Source organism: Acinonyx jubatus, chromosome C1 (genome assembly GCF_027475565.1).
Source record: "Acinonyx jubatus isolate Ajub_Pintada_27869175 chromosome C1, VMU_Ajub_asm_v1.0, whole genome shotgun sequence".
Classification (NCBI taxonomy): domain Eukaryota; kingdom Metazoa; phylum Chordata; class Mammalia; order Carnivora; family Felidae; genus Acinonyx; species Acinonyx jubatus.
The window spans coordinates 163856881-163879766 of record NC_069381.1 but is presented as its reverse complement, the minus strand read 5'-3'; the positions used below and the strand labels follow the sequence as shown (position 1 = coordinate 163879766).

At 41.6% G+C, this 22886-nt stretch overlaps 1 protein-coding gene across 50 annotated transcripts in view; it reads left to right on the top strand.

Annotated features, from left to right (window-relative positions):
• The window catches only part of TTN (titin), a 275212-nt gene that overhangs the window by 224642 nt on the left and 27684 nt on the right, over window positions 1-22886 (top strand). For all 50 annotated transcript variants that reach the window (XM_053215372.1, XM_053215354.1, XM_053215355.1 and 47 more), the window contains 9 exons: window positions 8-17113; window positions 17697-17993; window positions 18091-18678; window positions 18772-19074; window positions 19192-19488; window positions 21153-21440; window positions 21552-21851; window positions 22079-22381; window positions 22479-22784. In XM_053215372.1, coding sequence (XP_053071347.1) covers window positions 8-17113; window positions 17697-17993; window positions 18091-18678; window positions 18772-19074; window positions 19192-19488; window positions 21153-21440; window positions 21552-21851; window positions 22079-22381; window positions 22479-22784 — 19788 coding nt within the window. The remainder of the gene's footprint in view (window positions 1-7; window positions 17114-17696; window positions 17994-18090; window positions 18679-18771; window positions 19075-19191; window positions 19489-21152; window positions 21441-21551; window positions 21852-22078; window positions 22382-22478; window positions 22785-22886) is intronic.

Genomic DNA, 22886 nt, shown 5'->3' with positions numbered 1-22886 from the left:
ATTTCAGATCCCCCAGGCCCACCTTCAAATCCACACATCACTGATACTACCAAGAAATCTGCTTCTTTGGCCTGGGGCAAGCCTCATTATGATGGAGGACTTGAAATCACTGGTTATGTTGTAGAGCATCAAAAAGTAGGAGATGAGGCCTGGATAAAAGACACAACAGGAACTGCTCTCCGAATCACTCAATTTGTTGTCTCTGATCTTCAGACTAAAGAAAAATACAATTTTAGAATCAGAGCCATCAATGATGCAGGTATTGGGGAGCCAGCAGTGATTCCAGATGTTGAAATTGTAGAACGGGAAATGGCTCCTGATTTTGAACTAGATGCTGAGCTTCGAAGAACACTTGTTGTTAGAGCAGGACTTAGCATTAGAATATTCGTCCCAATTAAAGGTCGTCCTGCTCCTGAAGTGACATGGACCAAAGACGGTATCAACCTTAAAAACCGAGCTAACATTGAGAACACGGAATCATTTACTCTTTTGATTATACCAGAATGTAACAGATACGACACTGGTAAATTTGTCATGACCATTGAAAACCCTGCTGGGAAGAAAAGTGGCTTCGTTAATGTCAGAGTCTTGGATACCCCAGGACCTGTCCTTAACCTAAGGCCTACGGACATCACAAAGGACAGTGTCACCCTCCACTGGGACCTCCCTCTGATAGATGGGGGCTCACGTATAACAAACTATATTGTGGAAAAACGAGAAGCAACACGGAAATCTTACTCCACAGCCACCACTAAGTGCCATAAATGCACATATAAAGTTACTGGCTTGACTGAAGGATGTGAATACTTCTTCAGAGTGATGGCAGAAAATGAATATGGAATTGGTGAGCCAGCAGAAACAACAGAACCTGTAAAAGCCTCCGAAGCACCATCACCACCTGACAGTCTTAACATTATGGACATAACTAAGAGCACAGTCAGCCTAGCATGGCCTAAACCAAAGCATGACGGTGGCAGTAAGATCACTGGCTATGTGATTGAAGCCCAGAGAAAAGGCTCTGACCAATGGACCCATATCACAACTGTGAAAGGGTTAGAATGTGTTGTGAAGAATCTAACCGAAGGGGAAGAATACACCTTCCAAGTGATGGCAGTGAACAGTGCAGGAAGAAGTGCGCCTAGAGAAAGCAGACCTGTCATTGTTAAGGAACAGACATCGCTTCCAGAATTGGATCTCCGTGGCATTTATCAGAAATTAGTCATTGCCAAAGCCGGTGACAACATCAAAGTTGAAATTCCAGTGCTTGGCCGACCAAAGCCCACAGTTACGTGGAAAAAAGGAGACCAAATTCTTAAACAGACACAGAGAGTTAATGTTGAAAATACAGCAACTTCAACCATCTTAAATATCAATGAGTGTGTAAGAAGTGATAGTGGACCCTATCCATTAACAGCAAGAAACATTGTAGGAGAGGTTGGTGATACCATCACCATTCAAGTCCATGATATCCCAGGGCCACCTACTGGACCAATCAAATTTGATGAAGTTTCATCTGATTTTGTAACCTTCTCTTGGGACCCACCTGAGAACGATGGAGGTGTACCAATAAGCAACTATATTGTAGAAATGCGACAGACTGACAGTACTACGTGGGTTGAGTTAGCCACCACCGTTATACGCACTACCTATAAAGCCACTCGCCTTACTACTGGAGTGGAGTATCAATTCCGGGTAAAAGCTCAAAATAGATATGGAGTTGGACCACCAATCACCTCAGCATCTGTAGTTGCCAGCTATCCATTTAAGGTTCCTGGGCCTCCTGGGACCCCTCAGGTGACGGCGGTTACCAAGGATTCAATAACAATTAGCTGGCATGAACCTCTTACTGATGGTGGAAGCCCTATTTTAGGATATCACATTGAAAGAAAAGAACGAAACGGTATTCTCTGGCAGACTGTGAGCAAAGCATTAGTACCAGGCAACATTTTCAAATCAAGTGGACTTACAGATGGTATTGCTTATGAATTCCGAGTGATCGCAGAAAACATGGCAGGAAAAAGCAAGCCAAGCAAGCCATCTGAACCCATGCTTGCTTTAGATCCCATTGACCCACCTGGGAAACCAGTTCCTCTAAATATTACTAGACACACAGTGACACTTAAATGGGCTAAGCCTGAATATACTGGAGGCTTTAAAATTACTAGTTATATAGTTGAAAAGAGAGACCTTCCCAATGGACGGTGGCTGAAAGCCAACTTCAGCAACATTTTGGAGAATGAATTTACAGTCAGCGGCCTAACAGAAGATGCTGCCTATGAATTCCGTGTCATTGCTAAAAATGCTGCTGGTGCTATTAGTCCACCATCTGAGCCATCAGATGCTATCACGTGCAGGGATGATGTGGAAGCACCAAGGATAATGGTGGATGTTAAATTTAAAGACACAGTTATATTAAAAGCAGGTGAAACATTCAAGCTAGAAGCTGATGTCTCAGGTCGCCCACCTCCAACAATGGAATGGACCAAAGATGGAAAGGAGCTTGAAGGCACAGCAAAGTTAGAAATAAGAATTGCGGATTTCTCAACTAATCTGGTAAACAAGGATTCATCAAGAAGAGACAGTGGTGCCTATACTCTTACAGCAACTAATCCTGGTGGTTTTGCTAAGCATATTTTCAATGTCAAAGTTCTTGATAGACCAGGCCCACCTGAAAGACCTTTAACTGTATCCGAAGTGACATCAGAAAAATGTGTGTTGTCATGGCTGCCTCCACTGGATGATGGAGGTGCCAAAATTGATCATTACATAGTTCAGAAACGTGAAACCAGCAGATTGGCATGGACGAATGTAGCCTCCGAAGTCCAAGTGACCAAACTAAAGGTCACTAAACTTTTGAAAGGCAATGAATACATATTCCGCGTCATGGCTGTAAATAAATATGGAGTAGGAGAACCACTGGAATCAGAGCCTGTGCTTGCAGTAAACCCTTATGGACCCCCTGATCCACCCAAAAACCCTGAAGTTACAGCTATTACTAAAGATTCAATGGTTGTCTGCTGGGGACATCCTGACTCTGATGGTGGAAGTGAAATCATCAATTATATTGTAGAACGACATGATAAAGCTGGGCAACGCTGGGTTAAATGCAACAAAAAAACTCTTACAGATTTAAGATATAAAGTGTCTGGACTGACAGAAGGACACGAATATGAGTTCAGGATTATGGCTGAAAATGCTGCTGGAATTAGTGCACCAAGTCCTGCCAGTCCATTTTATAAAGCTTGTGATGCTGTGTTTAAGCCCGGCCCACCAGGTAACCCACGTGTTCTAGATACAAGCAGATCATCCATTTCAATTGCTTGGAATAAACCAATCTATGATGGTGGCTCAGAAATCACTGGGTATATTGTTGAGATTGCCCTGCCAGAGGAAGATGAATGGCAGATTGTCACTCCACCAGCTGGGCTCAAGGCAACTTCTTACACCATCACCAACCTCAAAGAGAATCAGGAATATAAAATCCGAATCTATGCCATGAATTCTGAAGGAATGGGAGAACCTGCACTTGTTCCTGGAACTCCAAAGGCTGAAGATAGGATGCTACCTCCAGAGATTGAGCTGGATGCTGACCTGCGCAAAGTTGTTACGATAAGGGCTTGTTGTACCCTGAGACTTTTTGTTCCAATCAAAGGAAGGCCTGCACCTGAGGTGAAGTGGACCCGGGAACATGGAGAATCTTTAGATAAAGCTAGCATTGAATCCACAAGCTCTTACACCCTGCTCATTGTTGGAAATGTAAACAGATTCGACAGTGGCAAATACATACTAACTATAGAAAACAGCTCAGGCAGCAAGTCTGCATTTGTCAATGTTAGAGTACTAGATACACCAGGCCCTCCACAGGATCTTAAGGTAAAGGAGGTCACTAAGACATCTGTCACATTGACATGGGAGCCTCCCCTCCTTGATGGTGGTTCAAAAATAAAGAACTATATTGTTGAAAAGAGGGAATCAACAAGAAAAGCATATTCAACTGTTGCAACAAATTGCCACAAGACTTCCTGGAAGGTAGACCAGCTTCAAGAAGGGTGTAGTTACTATTTCAGGGTTCTTGCTGAAAATGAATATGGCATCGGGCTGCCTGCTGAAACTGCAGAATCTGTGAAAGCATCAGAACGACCCCTTCCTCCAGGAAAAATAACTTTGATGGATGTCACCAGAAATAGCGTGTCACTCTCTTGGGAAAAACCAGAGCATGATGGAGGCAGCCGAATTCTAGGCTACATTGTTGAGATGCAGAGCAAAGGTAGTGACAAATGGGCCACATGTGCCACAGTCAAAGTCACCGAAGCCACTATAACTGGATTAATTCAGGGTGAAGAATACTCTTTCCGTGTTTCCGCTCAGAATGAAAAGGGTATCAGTGATCCTAGACAACTGAGTGTGCCAGTGATTGCCAAAGATCTTGTCATCCCACCGGCCTTCAAACTCCTGTTCAATACTTTCACTGTACTGGCAGGTGAAGACCTAAAAGTTGATGTTCCATTCATTGGACGCCCTACACCTGCTGTTATGTGGCATAAAGATGACGTACCACTGAAGCAGACAACTAGAGTAAATGCAGAGAGCACAGAAAATAATTCACTACTGACAATAAAGGAAGCCTGCCGAGAAGATGTTGGACATTACACAGTTAAATTGACAAACTCGGCTGGTGAAGCTACTGAAACCCTTAATATTATTGTTCTTGACAAACCAGGGCCTCCAACTGGACCAGTTAAAATGGATGAAGTGACAGCTGATAGTATTACTCTTTCCTGGGGCCCACCTAAGTATGATGGTGGGAGTTCTATCAATAATTACATTGTAGAAAAACGGGACACTTCCACAACAACCTGGCAAATTGTGTCAGCTACTGTTGCAAGGACAACAATAAAGGCTTGCAGATTAAAGACTGGATGTGAATATCAGTTTAGGATTGCAGCTGAAAACAGATATGGAAAGAGTACCTACCTCAATTCAGAGCCTGTTGTAGCCCAGTATCCATTCAAAGTTCCTGGTCCACCAGGCACACCATTTGTAACACTCTCCTCCAAGGACAGCATGGAAGTACAATGGAATGAGCCAGTCAGTGATGGAGGTAGCAAAGTCATCGGCTATCATCTAGAACGCAAGGAAAGAAATAGTATCCTCTGGGTGAAGGTGAATAAAACACCTATTCCTCAAACCAAGTTTAAAACAACTGGCCTCGATGAAGGCATTGAATATGAATTTAGAGTCTCCGCAGAGAACATCGTGGGCATCGGCAAGCCAAGCAAGGTGTCAGAATGCTATGTAGCTCGTGACCCATGCGACCCACCAGGACGGCCAGAGGCAATTATTGTCACGCGAAATTCTGTGACTCTACAGTGGAAGAAACCCACTTATGATGGTGGAAGCAAGATCACTGGTTATATTGTTGAGAAGAAAGAAGTGCCTGAGGGTCGTTGGATGAAAGCCAGTTTTACAAATGTCATTGACACTCAGTTTGAAGTAACTGGCCTAGTTGAAGATCATAGATATGAGTTCCGGGTCATAGCTCGAAATGCTGCAGGAGTGCTCAGTGAGCCTTCAGAAAGCACAGGAGCAATAACAGCAAGGGATGAGGTAGAGCCACCACGGATAAGTATGGATCCAAAATACAAAGACACGATTGTGGTTCATGCTGGCGAGTCATTCAGGGTTGATGCAGATATTTATGGCAAACCGATACCAACCATTCAGTGGGTAAAAGGCGATCAGGAGCTTTCAGATACAGCCCGATTAGAAATAAAGAGCATGGACTTTGCCACCAGTCTCAGCGTAAAGGACGCAGTACGCGTTGACAGTGGAAATTATATACTAAAGGCCAAAAATGTCGCAGGGGAGAGATCAGTTACTGTAAATGTCAAAGTTCTTGATAGACCAGGGCCACCTGAAGGACCTGTTGTTGTATCAGGAGTGACAGCAGAAAAATGCACACTAGCTTGGAAACCCCCGCTACAGGATGGTGGGAGTGACATCATAAATTATATTGTGGAAAGGAGAGAAACCAGCCGCTTAGTTTGGACCCTGGTTGATGCCAATGTGCAAACTCTCAGCCATAAGGTTACTAAGCTTCTTGAAGGCAACGAATATGTTTTCCGTATAATGGCTGTAAACAAATACGGTGTTGGCGAACCTCTTGAATCTGAACCAGTAATTGCCAAGAATCCGTTTGTAGTGCCAGATGCACCAAAGGCCCCAGAAATCACAACAGTGACCAAGGACTCAATGACTGTTGTATGGGAAAGACCAGCATCTGATGGTGGCAGTGAGATTCTTGGATATGTTCTTGAAAAACGGGATAAGGAGGGCGTTAGATGGACAAGGTGCCACAAACGCCTGATTGGAGAATTGCGCCTGAGAGTAACTGGACTCATAGAAAATCACGATTATGAATTCCGAGTCTCAGCTGAGAATGCTGCTGGACTTAGTGAACCAAGCCCACCTTCTGCTTACCAAAAGGCTTGTGATCCTATTTATAAACCAGGACCTCCAAACAATCCCAAAGTTGTGGATGTTACCAGATCTTCTGTCTTCCTTTCTTGGAGCAAACCAATATATGATGGTGGCTGTGAAATCCAAGGATACATTGTTGAAAAATGTGATGTGAGTGTTGGTGAATGGACAATGTGCACTCCACCAACTGGAATCAATAAAACAAATATAGAAGTAGAAAAGCTGTTGGAAAAGCATGAATACAACTTCCGTATCTGTGCTATTAATAAAGCTGGAGTTGGAGAACATGCTGATGTCCCTGGACCTGTTATAGTTGAAGAAAAATTGGAAGCCCCAGACATTGAGCTTGACCTAGAACTAAGGAAAATTATAAATATAAGGGCAGGTGGCTCCTTAAGGCTATTTGTTCCTATTAAAGGTCGTCCCACACCAGAAGTTAAATGGGGGAAGATGGATGGTGAAATCCGAGATGCAGCTATAATTGATGTCACTAGCAGTTTCACCTCTCTTGTTCTTGACAACGTCAACCGATACGATAGTGGAAAATATACTCTCACGTTAGAAAACAGCAGTGGAACAAAGTCTGCCTTTGTTACTGTGAGAGTCCTGGATACACCAAGTCCACCTGTTAATCTGAAAGTCACAGAAATCACTAAAGACTCAGTATCTATTACCTGGGAACCTCCTCTTTTGGATGGAGGATCCAAAATTAAAAATTACATTGTTGAGAAACGTGAAGCCACAAGAAAATCATATGCTGCAGTTGTAACAAATTGCCATAAGAATTCTTGGAAGATTGATCAACTCCAAGAAGGATGCAGTTACTACTTTAGAGTCACAGCTGAGAACGAGTATGGTATTGGCCTTCCTGCCCACACTACTGATCCAATTAAGGTTGCAGAAGTCCCACAACCTCCAGGAAAAATAACTGTGGATGATGTCACCAGAAACAGTGTTTCTTTGAGTTGGACAAAGCCTGAACATGATGGTGGCAGCAAAATCATTCAGTATATTGTGGAAATGCAAGCTAAACACAGTGAGAAATGGTCAGAGTGTGCTCGTGTCAAGTCCCTTGAAGCAGTGATTACTAACCTAACTCAGGGAGAAGAATATCTCTTTAGAGTTGTTGCTGTAAATGAAAAGGGAAGAAGTGATCCTAGGTCCCTTGCAGTTCCAATAGTTGCCAAAGATCTGGTCATTGAGCCAGATGTAAGACCTGCATTCAACAATTACAGTGTACAGGTTGGCCAAGACTTGAAAATAGAAGTGCCAATTGCTGGACGTCCTAAGCCAACCATTACCTGGACTAAAGATGATCTTCCACTGAAGCAGACTACAAGAGTCAATGTCACGGACTCACCTGACCTCACTATACTCAGTATTAAAGAAACTCATAAGGATGATGGTGGACATTATGGAATCACAGTTGCTAATATTGTGGGTCAGAAAACAGCATCCATTGAAATTACAACTCTAGATAAACCTGATCCTCCAAAAGGACCTGTTAAATTTGATGAAGTCAGTGCTGAAAGTATTACACTATCTTGGAATCCCCCAGTATATACAGGGGGCTGCCAGATCACCAACTACATTGTTCAGAAAAGAGATACAACCACCACAGTATGGGATACAGTTTCTGCTACTGTTGCCAGAACCACACTCAAAGTGACCAAACTGAAAACTGGTACAGAATACCAATTCAGAATCTTTGCTGAAAACAGATATGGACAAAGCTTTGCCTTGGAGTCTGATCCAATTGTAGCTCAATATCCCTACAAAGAACCAGGCCCCCCGGGCACACCATTTGCCACAGCCATTTCCAAAGACTCCATGGTCATTCAGTGGCATGAACCAATCAATAATGGTGGGAGCCCAGTCATAGGTTACCACCTTGAGAGAAAGGAAAGAAATAGTATTTTATGGACAAAAGTCAACAAAACTATTATTCATGACACCCAGTTTAAAGCACTCAATCTGGAAGAGGGCATTGAATATGAATTCAGAGTTTATGCTGAAAATATTGTTGGAGTAGGCAAAGCAAGCAAGAATTCTGAATGCTATGTAGCCAGAGATCCCTGTGACCCACCAGGAACCCCAGAAGCAATAATGGTTAAAAGAAATGAAATCACTTTACAATGGACCAAACCTGCATATGATGGTGGAAGTATGATTACAGGTTACATTGTAGAGAAACGTGATTTGCCGGAGGGTCGCTGGATGAAAGCCAGCTTCACAAATGTCATTGAAACTCAATTTACTGTGTCAGGTCTTACTGAAGATCAAAGATATGAGTTCAGAGTCATTGCAAAGAATGCCGCTGGGGCAATAAGTAAACCTTCTGACAGTACTGGACCAATAACTGCCAAGGATGAGGTTGAACTCCCAAGAATTTCAATGGATCCAAAATTCAGAGACACGATTGTGGTAAATGCTGGAGAAACATTCAGGCTTGAGGCTGACGTCCATGGAAAGCCCCTACCTACCATTGAGTGGTTACGAGGAGATAAGGAAGTTGAAGAATCTGCCAGATGTGAAATAAAGAACACAGATTTCAAGGCTTTACTTATTATAAAGGATGCCATTAGAATTGATGGTGGACAGTATATTTTAAGAGCTTCCAATGTTGCAGGTTCTAAGTCATTCCCAGTAAATGTGAAAGTATTAGATAGACCAGGACCTCCAGAAGGGCCAGTCCAGGTTACTGGAGTCACTTCTGAAAAATGCTCTTTAACATGGTCTCCACCACTTCAAGATGGTGGCAGTGACATTTCTCACTATGTTGTTGAAAAGAGAGAAACAAGTCGACTTGCCTGGACTGTTGTTGCTTCGGAAGTTGTGACCAATTCTCTGAAAGTTACCAAACTCCTAGAAGGGAATGAATATGTTTTCCGTATAATGGCTGTCAACAAATACGGTGTTGGAGAGCCTTTGGAATCTGCACCAGTACTAATGAAAAATCCATTTGTGCTTCCTGGACCACCGAAAAGCTTGGAAGTCACAAACATTGCCAAGGATTCCATGACCGTCTGTTGGAACCGTCCAGATAGTGATGGTGGAAGTGAGATTATTGGTTACATTGTAGAGAAAAGAGACAGAAGTGGCATTAGGTGGATAAAATGTAACAAACGGCGCATTACAGATTTGCGTCTAAGAGTAACGGGATTAACAGAAGATCACGAGTACGAATTCAGAGTCTCTGCAGAAAATGCTGCTGGAGTTGGAGAACCAAGTCCAGCTACAGTTTATTACAAGGCTTGCGATCCTGTGTTCAAACCTGGCCCACCCACAAATGCACACATTGTAGACACCACTAAAAATTCAATTACACTTGCCTGGGGTAAGCCCATCTATGATGGTGGCAGTGAGATCCTAGGATATGTAGTAGAAATCTGTAAAGCAGATGAAGAAGAATGGCAAATAGTTACTCCACAGACTGGCCTGAGAGTCACTCGATTTGAAATTGCAAAACTCATTGAGCACCAAGAGTATAAAATACGCATCTGTGCCCTCAATAAAGTTGGTTTAGGTGAGGCCACATCAGTTCCTGGTACTGTGAAGCCAGAAGATAAACTTGAAGCACCTGAACTTGACCTTGACTCTGAATTAAGGAAAGGAATCGTTGTAAGAGCTGGTGGATCTGCCAGAATTCACATTCCATTCAAAGGTCGCCCAACACCCGAAATCACCTGGTCTCGAGAGGAAGGTGAATTCACAGATAAGGTCCAAATTGAAAAGGGAGTAAACTATACCCAACTATCAATAGATAACTGTGATAGAAATGATGCTGGAAAATACATTCTCAAGCTGGAAAACAGCAGCGGATCTAAATCTGCTTTTGTAACTGTGAAAGTTCTTGACACCCCAGGACCACCACAGAATTTGACAGTCAAAGAAGTGAAAAAAGATTCTGTCCTTCTGGTATGGGAGCCACCCGTCATTGATGGGGGTTCAAAGGTCAAGAACTATGTTATTGACAAACGTGAGTCAACCAGAAAAGCATATGCTAATGTGAGTAATAAATGCGGTAAAACAAGCTTTAAAGTTGAGAATCTTACAGAAGGAGCCATTTATTACTTTAGAGTTATGGCTGAAAATGAATTTGGAGTTGGTGTTCCAGTGGAAACTGTTGATGCTGTGAAAGCTGCTGAACCTCCTTCCCCACCAGGAAAAGTTACACTCACTGATGTGTCCCAGACCAGTGCCTCGTTGATGTGGGAGAAACCTGAACATGACGGTGGTAGCAGAGTCTTGGGGTATGTTGTTGAAATGCAGCCTAAAGGAACAGAAAAATGGAGTGTTGTGGCTGAATCCAAAGTCTGTAACGCAGTTGTTACTAGTTTGAGCTCTGGACAAGAATATCAGTTCCGTGTCAAGGCTTACAATGAGAAAGGAAAAAGCGATCCAAGAGTGCTTGGTGTTCCTGTGATAGCCAAGGACTTGACTATACAGCCTAGTTTTAAGTTACCATTTAACACATACAGTGTCCAAGCTGGGGAAGATCTTAAAATTGAAATTCCAGTTATCGGCCGACCAAGACCTACAATTTCATGGGTCAAAGATGGTGAACCTCTTAAACAGACAACAAGAGTAAATGTTGAGGAAACAGCTACTTCAACTATTTTGCACATTAAAGAGAGTAACAAAGATGACTTTGGAAAATATACTATAACAGCAACAAATAGTGCAGGTACAGCAACAGAAAATCTCAGCATTATTGTTTTGGAAAAGCCTGGACCTCCAGTTGGACCAGTTAGGTTTGATGAAGTTAGTGCAGACTTTGTGGTCATATCTTGGGAACCTCCAGCCTATACTGGTGGCTGCCAAATAAGCAACTACATTGTAGAGAAGCGAGATACAACTACCACCACTTGGCATATAGTATCAGCAACAGTTGCAAGAACAACGATAAAAGTAACCAAACTGAAAACAGGCACTGAATACCAGTTTAGAATTTTTGCAGAAAACAGGTATGGAAAAAGTGCCCCTCTGGATTCTAAACCGGTTATTGTACAATATCCATTTAAAGAACCTGGACCACCTGGAACTCCTTTTGTGACATCCATTTCAAGAGATCAAATGGTTGTGCAGTGGCATGAGCCAGTTAATGATGGAGGTAGCAAAGTTATTGGCTACCATCTTGAACAGAAAGAAAAGAACAGCATTTTATGGGTCAAATTAAATAAGACTCTCATTCAAGACACCAAATTCAAAACAACTGGGCTTGATGAAGGCCTTGAGTATGAGTTCAGAGTTTCTGCTGAAAATATTGTTGGCATTGGCAAGCCTAGCAAAGTGTCAGAATGCTTTGTCGCTCGTGATCCATGTGACCCACCTGGTCGCCCTGAAGCCATTGTTATTACAAGAAACAATGTCACACTGAAATGGAAGAAACCTGCCTATGATGGTGGTAGCAAAATAACAGGTTATATTGTAGAGAAGAAAGATCTACCTGATGGCCGCTGGATGAAAGCCAGCTTTACCAATGTATTAGAAACTGAATTTACAGTGAGTGGACTTGTAGAAGACCAAAGATATGAATTTAGAGTAATTGCAAGAAATGCAGCTGGCAACTTAAGTGAACCCTCTGAAAGCACTGGTGCCATCACTGCAAGAGATGAAATTGATGCACCAAATGCCTCGATGGATCCAAAATATAAAGATGTAATCATTGTTCATGCAGGAGAGACTTTTGTCCTTGAAGCTGATATCCGCGGCAAACCTATACCTGATGTTGTTTGGTCAAAAGATGGAAGAGAGCTTGAAGAAACAGCTGCTAGGATGGAAATTAAGTCTACTATTCAGAGAACCACTCTTGTTGTCAAAGACTGCATACGTACTGATGGAGGACAATATATTCTGAAACTCAGCAATGTTGGTGGTACAAAGTCTATCCCAATTACCGTAAAGGTACTTGACAGGCCAGGGCCCCCTGAAGGACCTCTGAAAGTTTCTGGAGTGACTGCTGAGAAATGTTACCTGGCATGGAACCCACCTTTACAAGATGGTGGTGCTAGTATTTCACATTACATCATTGAAAAGAGAGAAACAAGCAGACTCTCCTGGACCCAGGTTTCAACTGAGGTACAAGCCCTTAACTACAAAGTCACTAAACTTCTTCCTGGTAATGAGTACATTTTCCGTGTCATGGCTGTGAATAAATATGGAATTGGAGAGCCTTTGGAATCTGAGCCTGTCATAGCCTGTAATCCTTATAAACCACCAGGTCCTCCTTCACCACCTGAAGCCTCAGCAATCACCAAAGACTCTATGGTAGTAACATGGGCACGCCCAGTGGATGACGGAGGTGCTGAAATTGAGGGCTACATTCTTGAAAAACGAGATAAGGAAGGAATTAGATGGACCAAGTGCAACAAGAAAACACTAACAGATCTCCGACTCAGAGTAACTGGCCTTACCGAAGGTCATTCCTATGAGTTCAGAGTTGCTGCTGAAAATGCAGCTGGTGTGGGTGAACCTAGTGAGCCATCTGTTTTCTATCATGCATGTGATGCTTTGTATCCACCAGGTCCACCAAGTAATCCAAAAGTAACAGATACTTCCAGATCTTCTGTCTCCCTGGCATGGAATAAGCCAATTTATGATGGTGGCGCACCTGTCAAGGGCTATGTTGTTGAGGTCAAAGAAGATGCGGCTGATGAATGGACAATTTGCACTCCACCAACAGGATTACAAGGAAAGCAGTTCACAGTGACCAAGCTTAAAGAAAATACTGAATATAACTTCCGTATTTGTGCCATCAATTCTGAAGGTGTAGGTGAACCTGCAACTATACCTGGCTCAGTTGTTGCTAAAGAGAGGCTAGAGCCACCAGAAATAGAACTTGATGCTGATCTCAGAAAGGTGGTCGTTCTGCGTGCAAGTACTACTTTACGCTTATTTGTCACAATCAAAGGTCGACCAGAGCCTGAAGTTAAATGGGAAAAGGCCGAAGGCGTTCTCACTGAGAGGGCCCAGATTGAGGTGACCAGCTCGTACACAATGTTGGTAATTGATAACGTTACCAGATTTGATAGCGGTCGGTATAATCTGACACTAGAAAATAACAGTGGCTCCAAAACAGCTTTTGTTAACGTCAGAGTTCTTGACTCGCCCAGTGCCCCTGTGAATTTGAATGTAAGAGAGGTAAAGAAAGACTCGGTGACGTTGTCTTGGGAACCACCACTTATTGATGGTGGGGCTAAGATTACAAACTACATTGTTGAAAAACGGGAAACTACAAGAAAAGCATATGCTACTGTTACAAACAATTGCACTAAGAATTCTTTTAAAATTGAAAATCTACAAGAAGGATGTTCTTATTACTTCCGAGTCTTGGCTTCCAATGAATACGGGATTGGTTTGCCAGCTGAAACAGCTGAACCTGTTAAAGTTTCTGAACCACCCCTTCCACCTGGAAGAGTAACTCTTGTCGATGTGACTCGTAACACAGCTACAATTAAGTGGGAGAAACCAGAAAGTGATGGTGGCAGCAAAATTACTGGTTATGTAGTTGAAATGCAGACTAAAGGGAGTGAAAAATGGAGCACCTGCACACAAGTCAAGACTCTAGAAGCAACTATATCTGGGCTAACTGCTGGAGAAGAGTATACCTTCAGGGTAGCTGCAGTTAATGAAAAGGGACGAAGTGATCCAAGACAACTTGGAGTGCCAGTAATTGCAAGGGATATTGAAATAAAGCCCTCAGTTGAGCTTCCTTTCAATACTTTCAATGTAAAGGCTAGAGACCAACTTAAGATTGATGTTCCATTTAAAGGAAGACCTCAAGCTACTGTAAGCTGGAAAAAAGATGGTCAGATTCTTAAAGAAACCACAAGGGTCAATGTTTCTTCTTCAAAGACTGTAACATCACTATCTATTAAGGAAGCTTCAAGGGAAGATGTTGGAACTTATGAATTATGTGTTTCAAACAGTGCTGGATCCATAACAGTTCCTATTACTGTGATTGTCCTTGACAGACCAGGACCTCCAGGACCTGTACATATTGATGAAGTTAGCTGTGACAATGTAACAATTTCTTGGACTCCTCCAGACTATGACGGTGGCTGCCAAATTAGCAATTACATCGTTGAAAAGAGAGAAACCACTTCTACAACATGGCACACAGTCTCACAAGCAGTTGCAAGAACATCCATTAAAATAATTCGTCTGACAACGGGAAGTGAGTATCAGTTCCGTGTTTGTGCAGAAAACCGCTATGGCAAGAGTTCCTACAGTGAATCTTCACCTGTTGTTGCAGAGTATCCATTCAGCCCCCCAGGTCCTCCTGGTACTCCTAAAGTTGTACATGCCACAAAATCTACCATGGTTGTAACCTGGCAAGTGCCAGTAAATGATGGAGGAAGTCAAGTAATTGGCTATCACCTTGAATATAAAGAGAGAAGCAGTATTCTTTGGTCAAAAGCAAATAAAATCCTCATCACTGATACTCAAATGAAAGTCTCTGGCCTTGATGAAGGACTGATGTATGAGTATCGTGTATATGCTGAGAATATTGCTGGAATTGGTAAATGCAGTAAGTCTTGTGAGCCAGTCCCTGCAAGAGATCCTTGTGACCCTCCTGGACAACCTGAAGTCACAAATATCACAAGAAAATCAGTGTCACTTAAATGGTCTAAACCACATTATGATGGTGGAGCTAAGATCACAGGATACATTGTCGAACGTAGAGAACTACCTGATGGCCGGTGGCTGAAGTGCAATTTTACTAACATACAAGAAACATACTTTGAAGTAACTGAACTTACTGAAGATCAGCGTTATGAATTCCGGGTTTTTGCAAAGAATGCTGCTGACTCCATTAGTGAACCATCTGAATCCACTGGACCTATTACAGTTAAAGACGATGTTGAGGCTCCAAGAATTATGATGGATGTCAAGTTCCGAGATGTTATTGTTGTCAAAGCTGGAGAGCTCCTTAAGATACATGCAGACATTGCAGGGCGACCTCTGCCAGTAATTTCCTGGGCCAAGGATGGTGTAGAAATTGAAGAAAGAGCAAGAACAGAAATTGTCTCAACGGACTATGATACTCTGTTAACAGTGAAAGACTGTGTCAGACGAGATACTGGGCAGTATGTACTAACACTAAAGAATGTTGCAGGAACTCGGTCTATGGCAATTAATTGCAAGGTACTTGATAAGCCTGGCCCACCAGCAGGACCACTTGAAATAACTGGCCTCACAGCTGAGAAATGCTCTCTTTCCTGGGGACCGCCCCAAGAAAATGGTGGCGCAGACATCGACTATTACATTGTAGAAAAACGTGAAACGAGCCGCCTCGCATGGACAATATGCGAAGGAGAATTAAGGACAACATCCTGTAAAGTAACCAAGTTACTCAAAGGCAATGAATACATCTTTAGAGTAACAGGCGTTAATAAATATGGTGTTGGTGAGCCCCTAGAGAGTGTGGCAGTAAAGGCACTAGATCCATTTACAGTTCCAAGTCCACCCACATCTTTGGAGATTACGTCTGTGACCAAAGAGTTCATGACACTTTGCTGGTCAAGACCTGAGAGTGATGGAGGCAGTGAAATCTCTGGATATATAATTGAAAGGCGAGAGAAAAACAGCCTACGATGGGTGCGTGTAAACAAAAAACCAGTTTATGATCTGAGAGTGAAATCAACTGGACTTCGGGAAGGATGTGAATATGAGTACCGGGTTTATGCAGAAAATGCTGCTGGCCTGAGCCTTCCAAGTGAACCCTCTCCCTTAATTCGGGCAGAAGATCCAGTGTTCTTACCATCTCCTCCATCCAAACCCAGAATTGTGGACTCAGGCAAGACAAATATAACTATTAGCTGGGTTAAGCCCTTGTTTGATGGTGGGGCCCCAGTAACTGGATACACTGTAGAATACAAAAAATCTGATGAGACTGAATGGGAAACTGCCATTCAGAACTTAAGAGGCACAGAATATACCATAGGTGGACTAACAACAGGAGCTGAATATGTTTTCAGAGTAAGATCCATCAATAAGGTTGGTGCTAGTGATCCCAGTGATAGCTCTGATCCCCAAATAGCAAAAGAAAGAGAAGAAGAACCTGTATTTGAACTTGACAGTGAAATGAAGAAGACCTTGATTGTCAAGGCTGGTTCCTCATTTACCATGACCGTACCTTTCCGAGGAAGACCAGTACCTAGTGTCTCGTGGAGTAAGCCAGACATTGACCTCCGCACTAGAGCTTATATTGATTCCACAGACTCTCGCACATCACTTACTATTGAAAATGCCAACAGAAGTGATTCTGGAAAATACACATTAACAATTCAGAATATTTTGAACGCTGCTTCACTGACTTTAGTTGTCAAAGTTTTAGATTCTCCTGGTCCTCCGGCCAGTATTACTGTACATGATATAACCAAAGAGTCTGCAGTGTTATCCTGGGATGTTCCGGAAAACGATGGTGGAGCACCAGTGAAGAATTACCACATAGAAAAACGTGAGGCCAGTAAGAAAGCATGGGTCTCTGTGACCAACAACTGTAACCGCCTCTCCTACAAAGTTACCAACTTACAAGAAGGGGCAATTTACTACTTCCGAGTCTCTGGAGAAAATGAGTTTGGTGTTGGTGTACCAGCAGAAACAAAAGAAGGAGTAAAAATAACAGGTATGTTTTAAGAACAAAGAACATCTTATATCTATATTAATTTTCCTAGAATATGATGAATCATTCTAATTAGTCTCACTTAATTTTAAAGGCTTTTAGTTCACACCTCAACAATTCATACTGCATGAATTGTTTCACAGCATGAAATCTCTAATACAAAAAGTTTTTTTGTTGATAAATTGCAGAAACTTACATAGCTGGAATTGGAAAATATATATTGAATTTAAGTATAACTGAATTTGCACATATATAGTATGTGTGTGCCAAAATCTTACAAGATTGTTCATCTTATTCCTCACTTTTATACCCATGATAAATTTGGGATGCATTTTACCATTTAATCTAGTCATTTGACATTTAATTTGAATTTGACTCCAATGACATATCCTGACATGTAATGACCAAAGCTTGGGGAAGTTTTGCTTGGCTCAGAAGCTAAACTGGTCATATGAAAAGAGAGACTCAAATCAAAGATTAAGTATGTAGCCTTCATTTAAAATTTTTCTTTGACAATGCAGAAAGAACACATATGAGGGGAGGAATGTTGTAATAATCCCTTTATTTTGATGTTTTACTTTCTTAGAAAAACCAAGCCCACCTGAAAAACTTGGAGTAACAGGTGTATCCAAAGATAGTGTTTCCCTGACCTGGTTGAAGCCAGAACACGACGGTGGAAGCAGAATTGTACACTATGTCGTTGAAGCACTAGAAAAGGGACAGAAAAATTGGGTTAAATGCGCAGTGGTGAAATCAACCCATCATGTTGTTTCTGGTCTGAGGGAGAATTCTGAATACTTTTTCCGGGTGTTTGCTGAAAATCAAGCTGGTCTGAGTGACCCCAGAGAGCTTCTGCTTCCTGTTCTTATTAAGGAACAACTGGGTATGTCTAATTTTATGTAGAAGCAAAATTTGAAATGGCTTGTATTAATTTTTAGAAACTCTTTTTCACCTTCATCTGACATATTCTTATCTTTCAGAACCACCTGAAATTGATATGAAGAATTTCCCAAGTCATACTGTATATGTTAGAGCTGGTTCAAACCTTAAAGTTGACATTCCTATTTCTGGAAAACCACTGCCCAAAGTGACCTTATCAAGAGATGGTGTCCCCCTGAAAGCAACCATGAGGTTTAACACTGAAATTACTGCTGAGAACCTGACCATCAATCTCAAAGAAAGCGTTACTGCTGATGCTGGAAGATATGAGATCACTGCCGCCAATGCCAGTGGAACAACAAAAGCTTTCATTAACATCATTGTATTGGATAGGCCTGGTCCCCCTACTGGCCCTGTTGTTATTAGCAATATAACAGAAGAAAGCGTGACTCTCAAATGGGAGCCACCTAAGTATGATGGTGGAAGTCAAGTTACCAACTACATTGTACTCAAGAGAGAGACAAGTACTGCAGTATGGACTGAAGTGTCTGCAACAGTTGCAAGGACCATGATTAAAGTCATGAAACTGACCACAGGAGAAGAATACCAATTCCGCGTCAAGGCAGAAAATCGCTTTGGCATCAGTGATCACATAGATTCAGCTTGTGTGATTGTCAAATTACCATACAGTAAGTTGTTGAACTTTTCAAAGATCCCAGGTTTTCATTTACATAAGTGTTTTAAATATCTGTACTAACCTAAGGGATTCCTGTCTTTTGTAGCAACACCTGGACCACCCTCTACACCATGGGTCACTAATGTTACTCGGGAAAGCATCACCGTGGGCTGGCATGAACCAGTGTCCAATGGAGGCAGTGCAGTTATAGGCTACCACCTGGAAATGAAAGACAGAAACAGTATGTTGTGGCAGAAAGCCAACAAATTGGTCATCCGCACAACTCACTTCAAAGTCACAACGATCAGTGCTGGACTTATTTATGAATTTAGGGTATATGCAGAAAATGCTGCTGGTGTTGGAAAACCCAGCCATCCTTCTGAACCAGTCCTAGCCATTGATGCCTGTGGTATGTATTTTTCATAAGAAGGACAATTCTGACTACTTAAAAATGAAAATCTTATTTCTGAAAAGCAAAATAATGTTGACATAAGTTCCACTGATTTGCTTTCTCTTATTTCCTCAGAACCCCCAAGAAATGTCCGTATCACTGATATTTCCAAAAACTCTGTCCACCTTTCATGGCAACAACCAGCTTTCGATGGAGGAAGCAAGATTACAGGCTATATTGTTGAGAGACGAGACCTTCCAGATGGCAGATGGACCAAGGCCAGCTTCACCAATGTTATCGAGACTCAATTCACTGTCTCTGGCTTGACTCAGAATTCCCAGTATGAATTCCGGGTCTTTGCTAGGAATGCCGTTGGTTCTGTCAGCAATCCATCTGAGGTTGTAGGCCCCATTACGTGCATCGATTCTTATGGTAAGCATTTTTAGAACTTTTAATCCCAATAGCATTTTAACCCGATATCTTTCCTTGCTTTTTCTGGTTCTAATCCAAAGAATAACTTTGACTATGCACCTTAATTAGATATTTGAAGAAATTATATGAACTAGCTGAGAATCTCAGGAAAATTCCTTAATCTCTCCTGGTCTCTTGACCTAACTATAAAATGTGAGATTTGGACTACAGGATATCTAAAGTCCTTTGCAACTTCAACCTTTTAGAATTCTTTGATTGTATTTATGAGTTGGCACTTTCCCTTTTTTTCTATTTTAAAACATGAGAATTAATAATTAAAACCATGGTTGAGTGCTCAGATAATTTTCATCTTACATAAATGAAAGACTAAACAGAGGCATTAATGATAGTATTAGCAGCAGCTAACATATACTGGGTGCTTTCATGAATTCTCTCTCTTAGTTCTAACAGCCCTAACATTATCCTATTTTACAGAAGAGAAACTGAGGTTTAGAGTGCTTATATGTAACTTCCCCAACATCAAGCAGCTTATCAGTGTAGAGTGGGAATTCAAAGAGACAGACTCCAGAACTCTGTCTACATTGCTGTCATTACAAAATACACACACTTGACCATTAAAGAAGATAAAGAACAGATTCAACTCAACAGTGGTTTCAAAATTAAAATTTCATGAGGGTTATGTACCCTATGATACTCTTTTTAAAAGTTCCGTGTGTTCAAGGAGTCTCTATGGTGTCTCAGCATAGGTATCCACTCCTGTCCTCATGCTGAGAACCTCAAGGCTGCTCTTTATGAATCAGGCTTTGTGAACACTGTTGTGAGACTGTGAAGCAAGTCAAATTTATTCTCAAATTTAGTTTCTCAAAAGTCCTAAGCTTCTAACCAGCCTGGCAGAAAATCTGTCCAGTGAAATACTCTGTGAGTAATGAATTCAGACTTCAAGAGTCAGACATGAACAATCCACACTTGGATATCAGTGAACTGGGAAGAGAAAATAACAAGAATAGGAGATAGAGGAAAAGAAAGGAGAATCTGAAATGAAATAAAATGGATAATACAACTTCTGTAGGGATGTTCTCACTACCATATCCCATTTTATCCTTAGAATTAAATACCTGATAGACTTTAAAATACATTTCAAAGGCATTGAAATCCTTGTGCAATTAGTGTGTCATTGGAGGGCAGAGCTTCCTTACAACCTTTCTTCCCCATCTGGGATAGAACTACGGCTTGTAAAGTTTTACAGTTTAAAATAATAGCTAAATATGGGGTGCCTGGGTGGCTCAGTTGGTTAAGCATCCAACTTCAGCTCAGGTCATGATCTCACAGTCTGTGAGTTCGAGCCTCACGTCAGGCTCTGTGCTGACAGCTTGGAGACTGGAGCCTGCTTCCGATTCTGTGTTTCCCTCTCTTTCTGCCCCTCCCCTGCTCATGCTCTGTCCACCTCAAAAATAAAACATTAAAACATTATTAAAACATTATTTAAAAATAAAACAAAAACATTAACAAAAAATTTAAAATAACAGGTGAATAAAATTAGAACTACCATGTAAAAAAAAAAGTACTATATTACTTAATAAAGGCCAATGGCCTTACTTTGAAGTTGCAATTATTTTTTCCATCCTTGTGATCCTTTAAATATTTCTCATCTGTTTCTCTTGCAGGTGGACCTGTAATTGATTTGCCTCTAGAATATACAGAAGTTGTCAAATATAGAGCAGGTACATCTGTGAAGCTCAGAGCTGGCATTTCTGGGAAACCTGAGCCTACAATTGAGTGGTACAAAGATGGTAAAGAGTTACAAACCAATGCACTGGTGTGTGTTGAAAATACCACTGACCTTGCATCTATACTCATCAAAGATGCAAATCGCCTTAATAGCGGAATCTATGAATTAAAACTAAGGAATGCCATGGGCTCAGCCTCAGCCACCATCAGAGTACAGATCCTTGGTAGGTGCTGATTATAGGACAACATCATATTTTATTATCTAAAACTTAGGAATTTTAAGTGAGTAGTCTTCTAAAAAGTACTGACATATTGTTTCATGCTTTCATTAACAGACAAACCAGGACCTCCAGGTGGACCAATTGAATTCAAGACGGTCACTGCTGGAAAGATAACTCTTCTCTGGCGCCCGCCAGCAGATGATGGCGGTGCAAAAATCACTCACTACATCGTGGAAAAACGTGAGACAAGCCGCGTTGTGTGGTCTATGGTGTCCGAAAATTTGGAAGAGTGCATCATTACAACCACCAAAATTATCAAAGGAAATGAATACATCTTCCGGGTTCGAGCCGTGAACAAATATGGAATTGGCGATCCACTGGAATCTGATCCAGTGGTAGCAAAGAATGCATTTGGTGAGACATAATTTCATTAGGAAACTGAAATCAAATGCTTGAATATTTTACAAATTTGTGAATATGTTTTCTTAGAATGATTTTGATTTTCTTTTATCTCACTTCTCCCCTCATTATCATCCTTTTCAAAAGGTGGAAAGTATAATAAGTAAAACTACTATTCTTGAAAATGAATTTATCAGTGGTGTTTGATCCTTCAAACTCCTTTTCCTTTTCTTTTTAAATAGTTACTCCTGGACCTCCAGGCGTACCAGAGGTGACACAGATTACCAAGAATTCAATGACTGTTGTCTGGAGCAGGCCAATTGCTGATGGTGGTAGTGAAGTGAGTGGCTATTTCCTTGAGAAAAGAGACAAGAAAAGCCTAGGATGGTTTAAAGTCCTAAAGCAGACTATCCGTGACACCAGAGAGAAAGTGACAGGACTCACAGAAAACAATGACTACCAATACCGAGTTTGTGCTGTAAATGCTGCTGGTCAGGGTCCATTTTCTGAACCATCTGACTTCTACAAAGCTGCTGATCCTATTGGTAAGTGCTCATAAATGCCGCATCCTCGCTATGTCTCTTTGAGGTCACTAAATTGTACATGATTTTCTAATTATGGTATTATGAATGGTCATTCCAGACCCTCCAGGCCCACCAGCTAAGATAAGAATTGCAGATTCAACCAAATCGTCCATCACTCTTGGCTGGAGTAAACCTGTCTACGATGGAGGCAGCGCTGTTACCGGATATGTTGTTGCGATGAGACAAGGAGAGGAAGAGGAATGGACTGTTGTCTCTACCAAGGGAGAGGTCAGAACTACAGAATACGTGGTATCTAACCTGAAACCTGGAGTCAACTACTACTTCCAGGTATCTGCTATAAACTGTGCTGGACAAGGAGAACCTATAGAAATGACTGAACCTGTTCAAGCTAAAGATATACTTGGTATGTACCTACTGGTATGGTTGTGTGTTTATTTTTATTAGAGTGCTGCTAAGAAATCATTCATTTTCTTGCTTTAAAATTCAAAACATATGTCCATTTTGT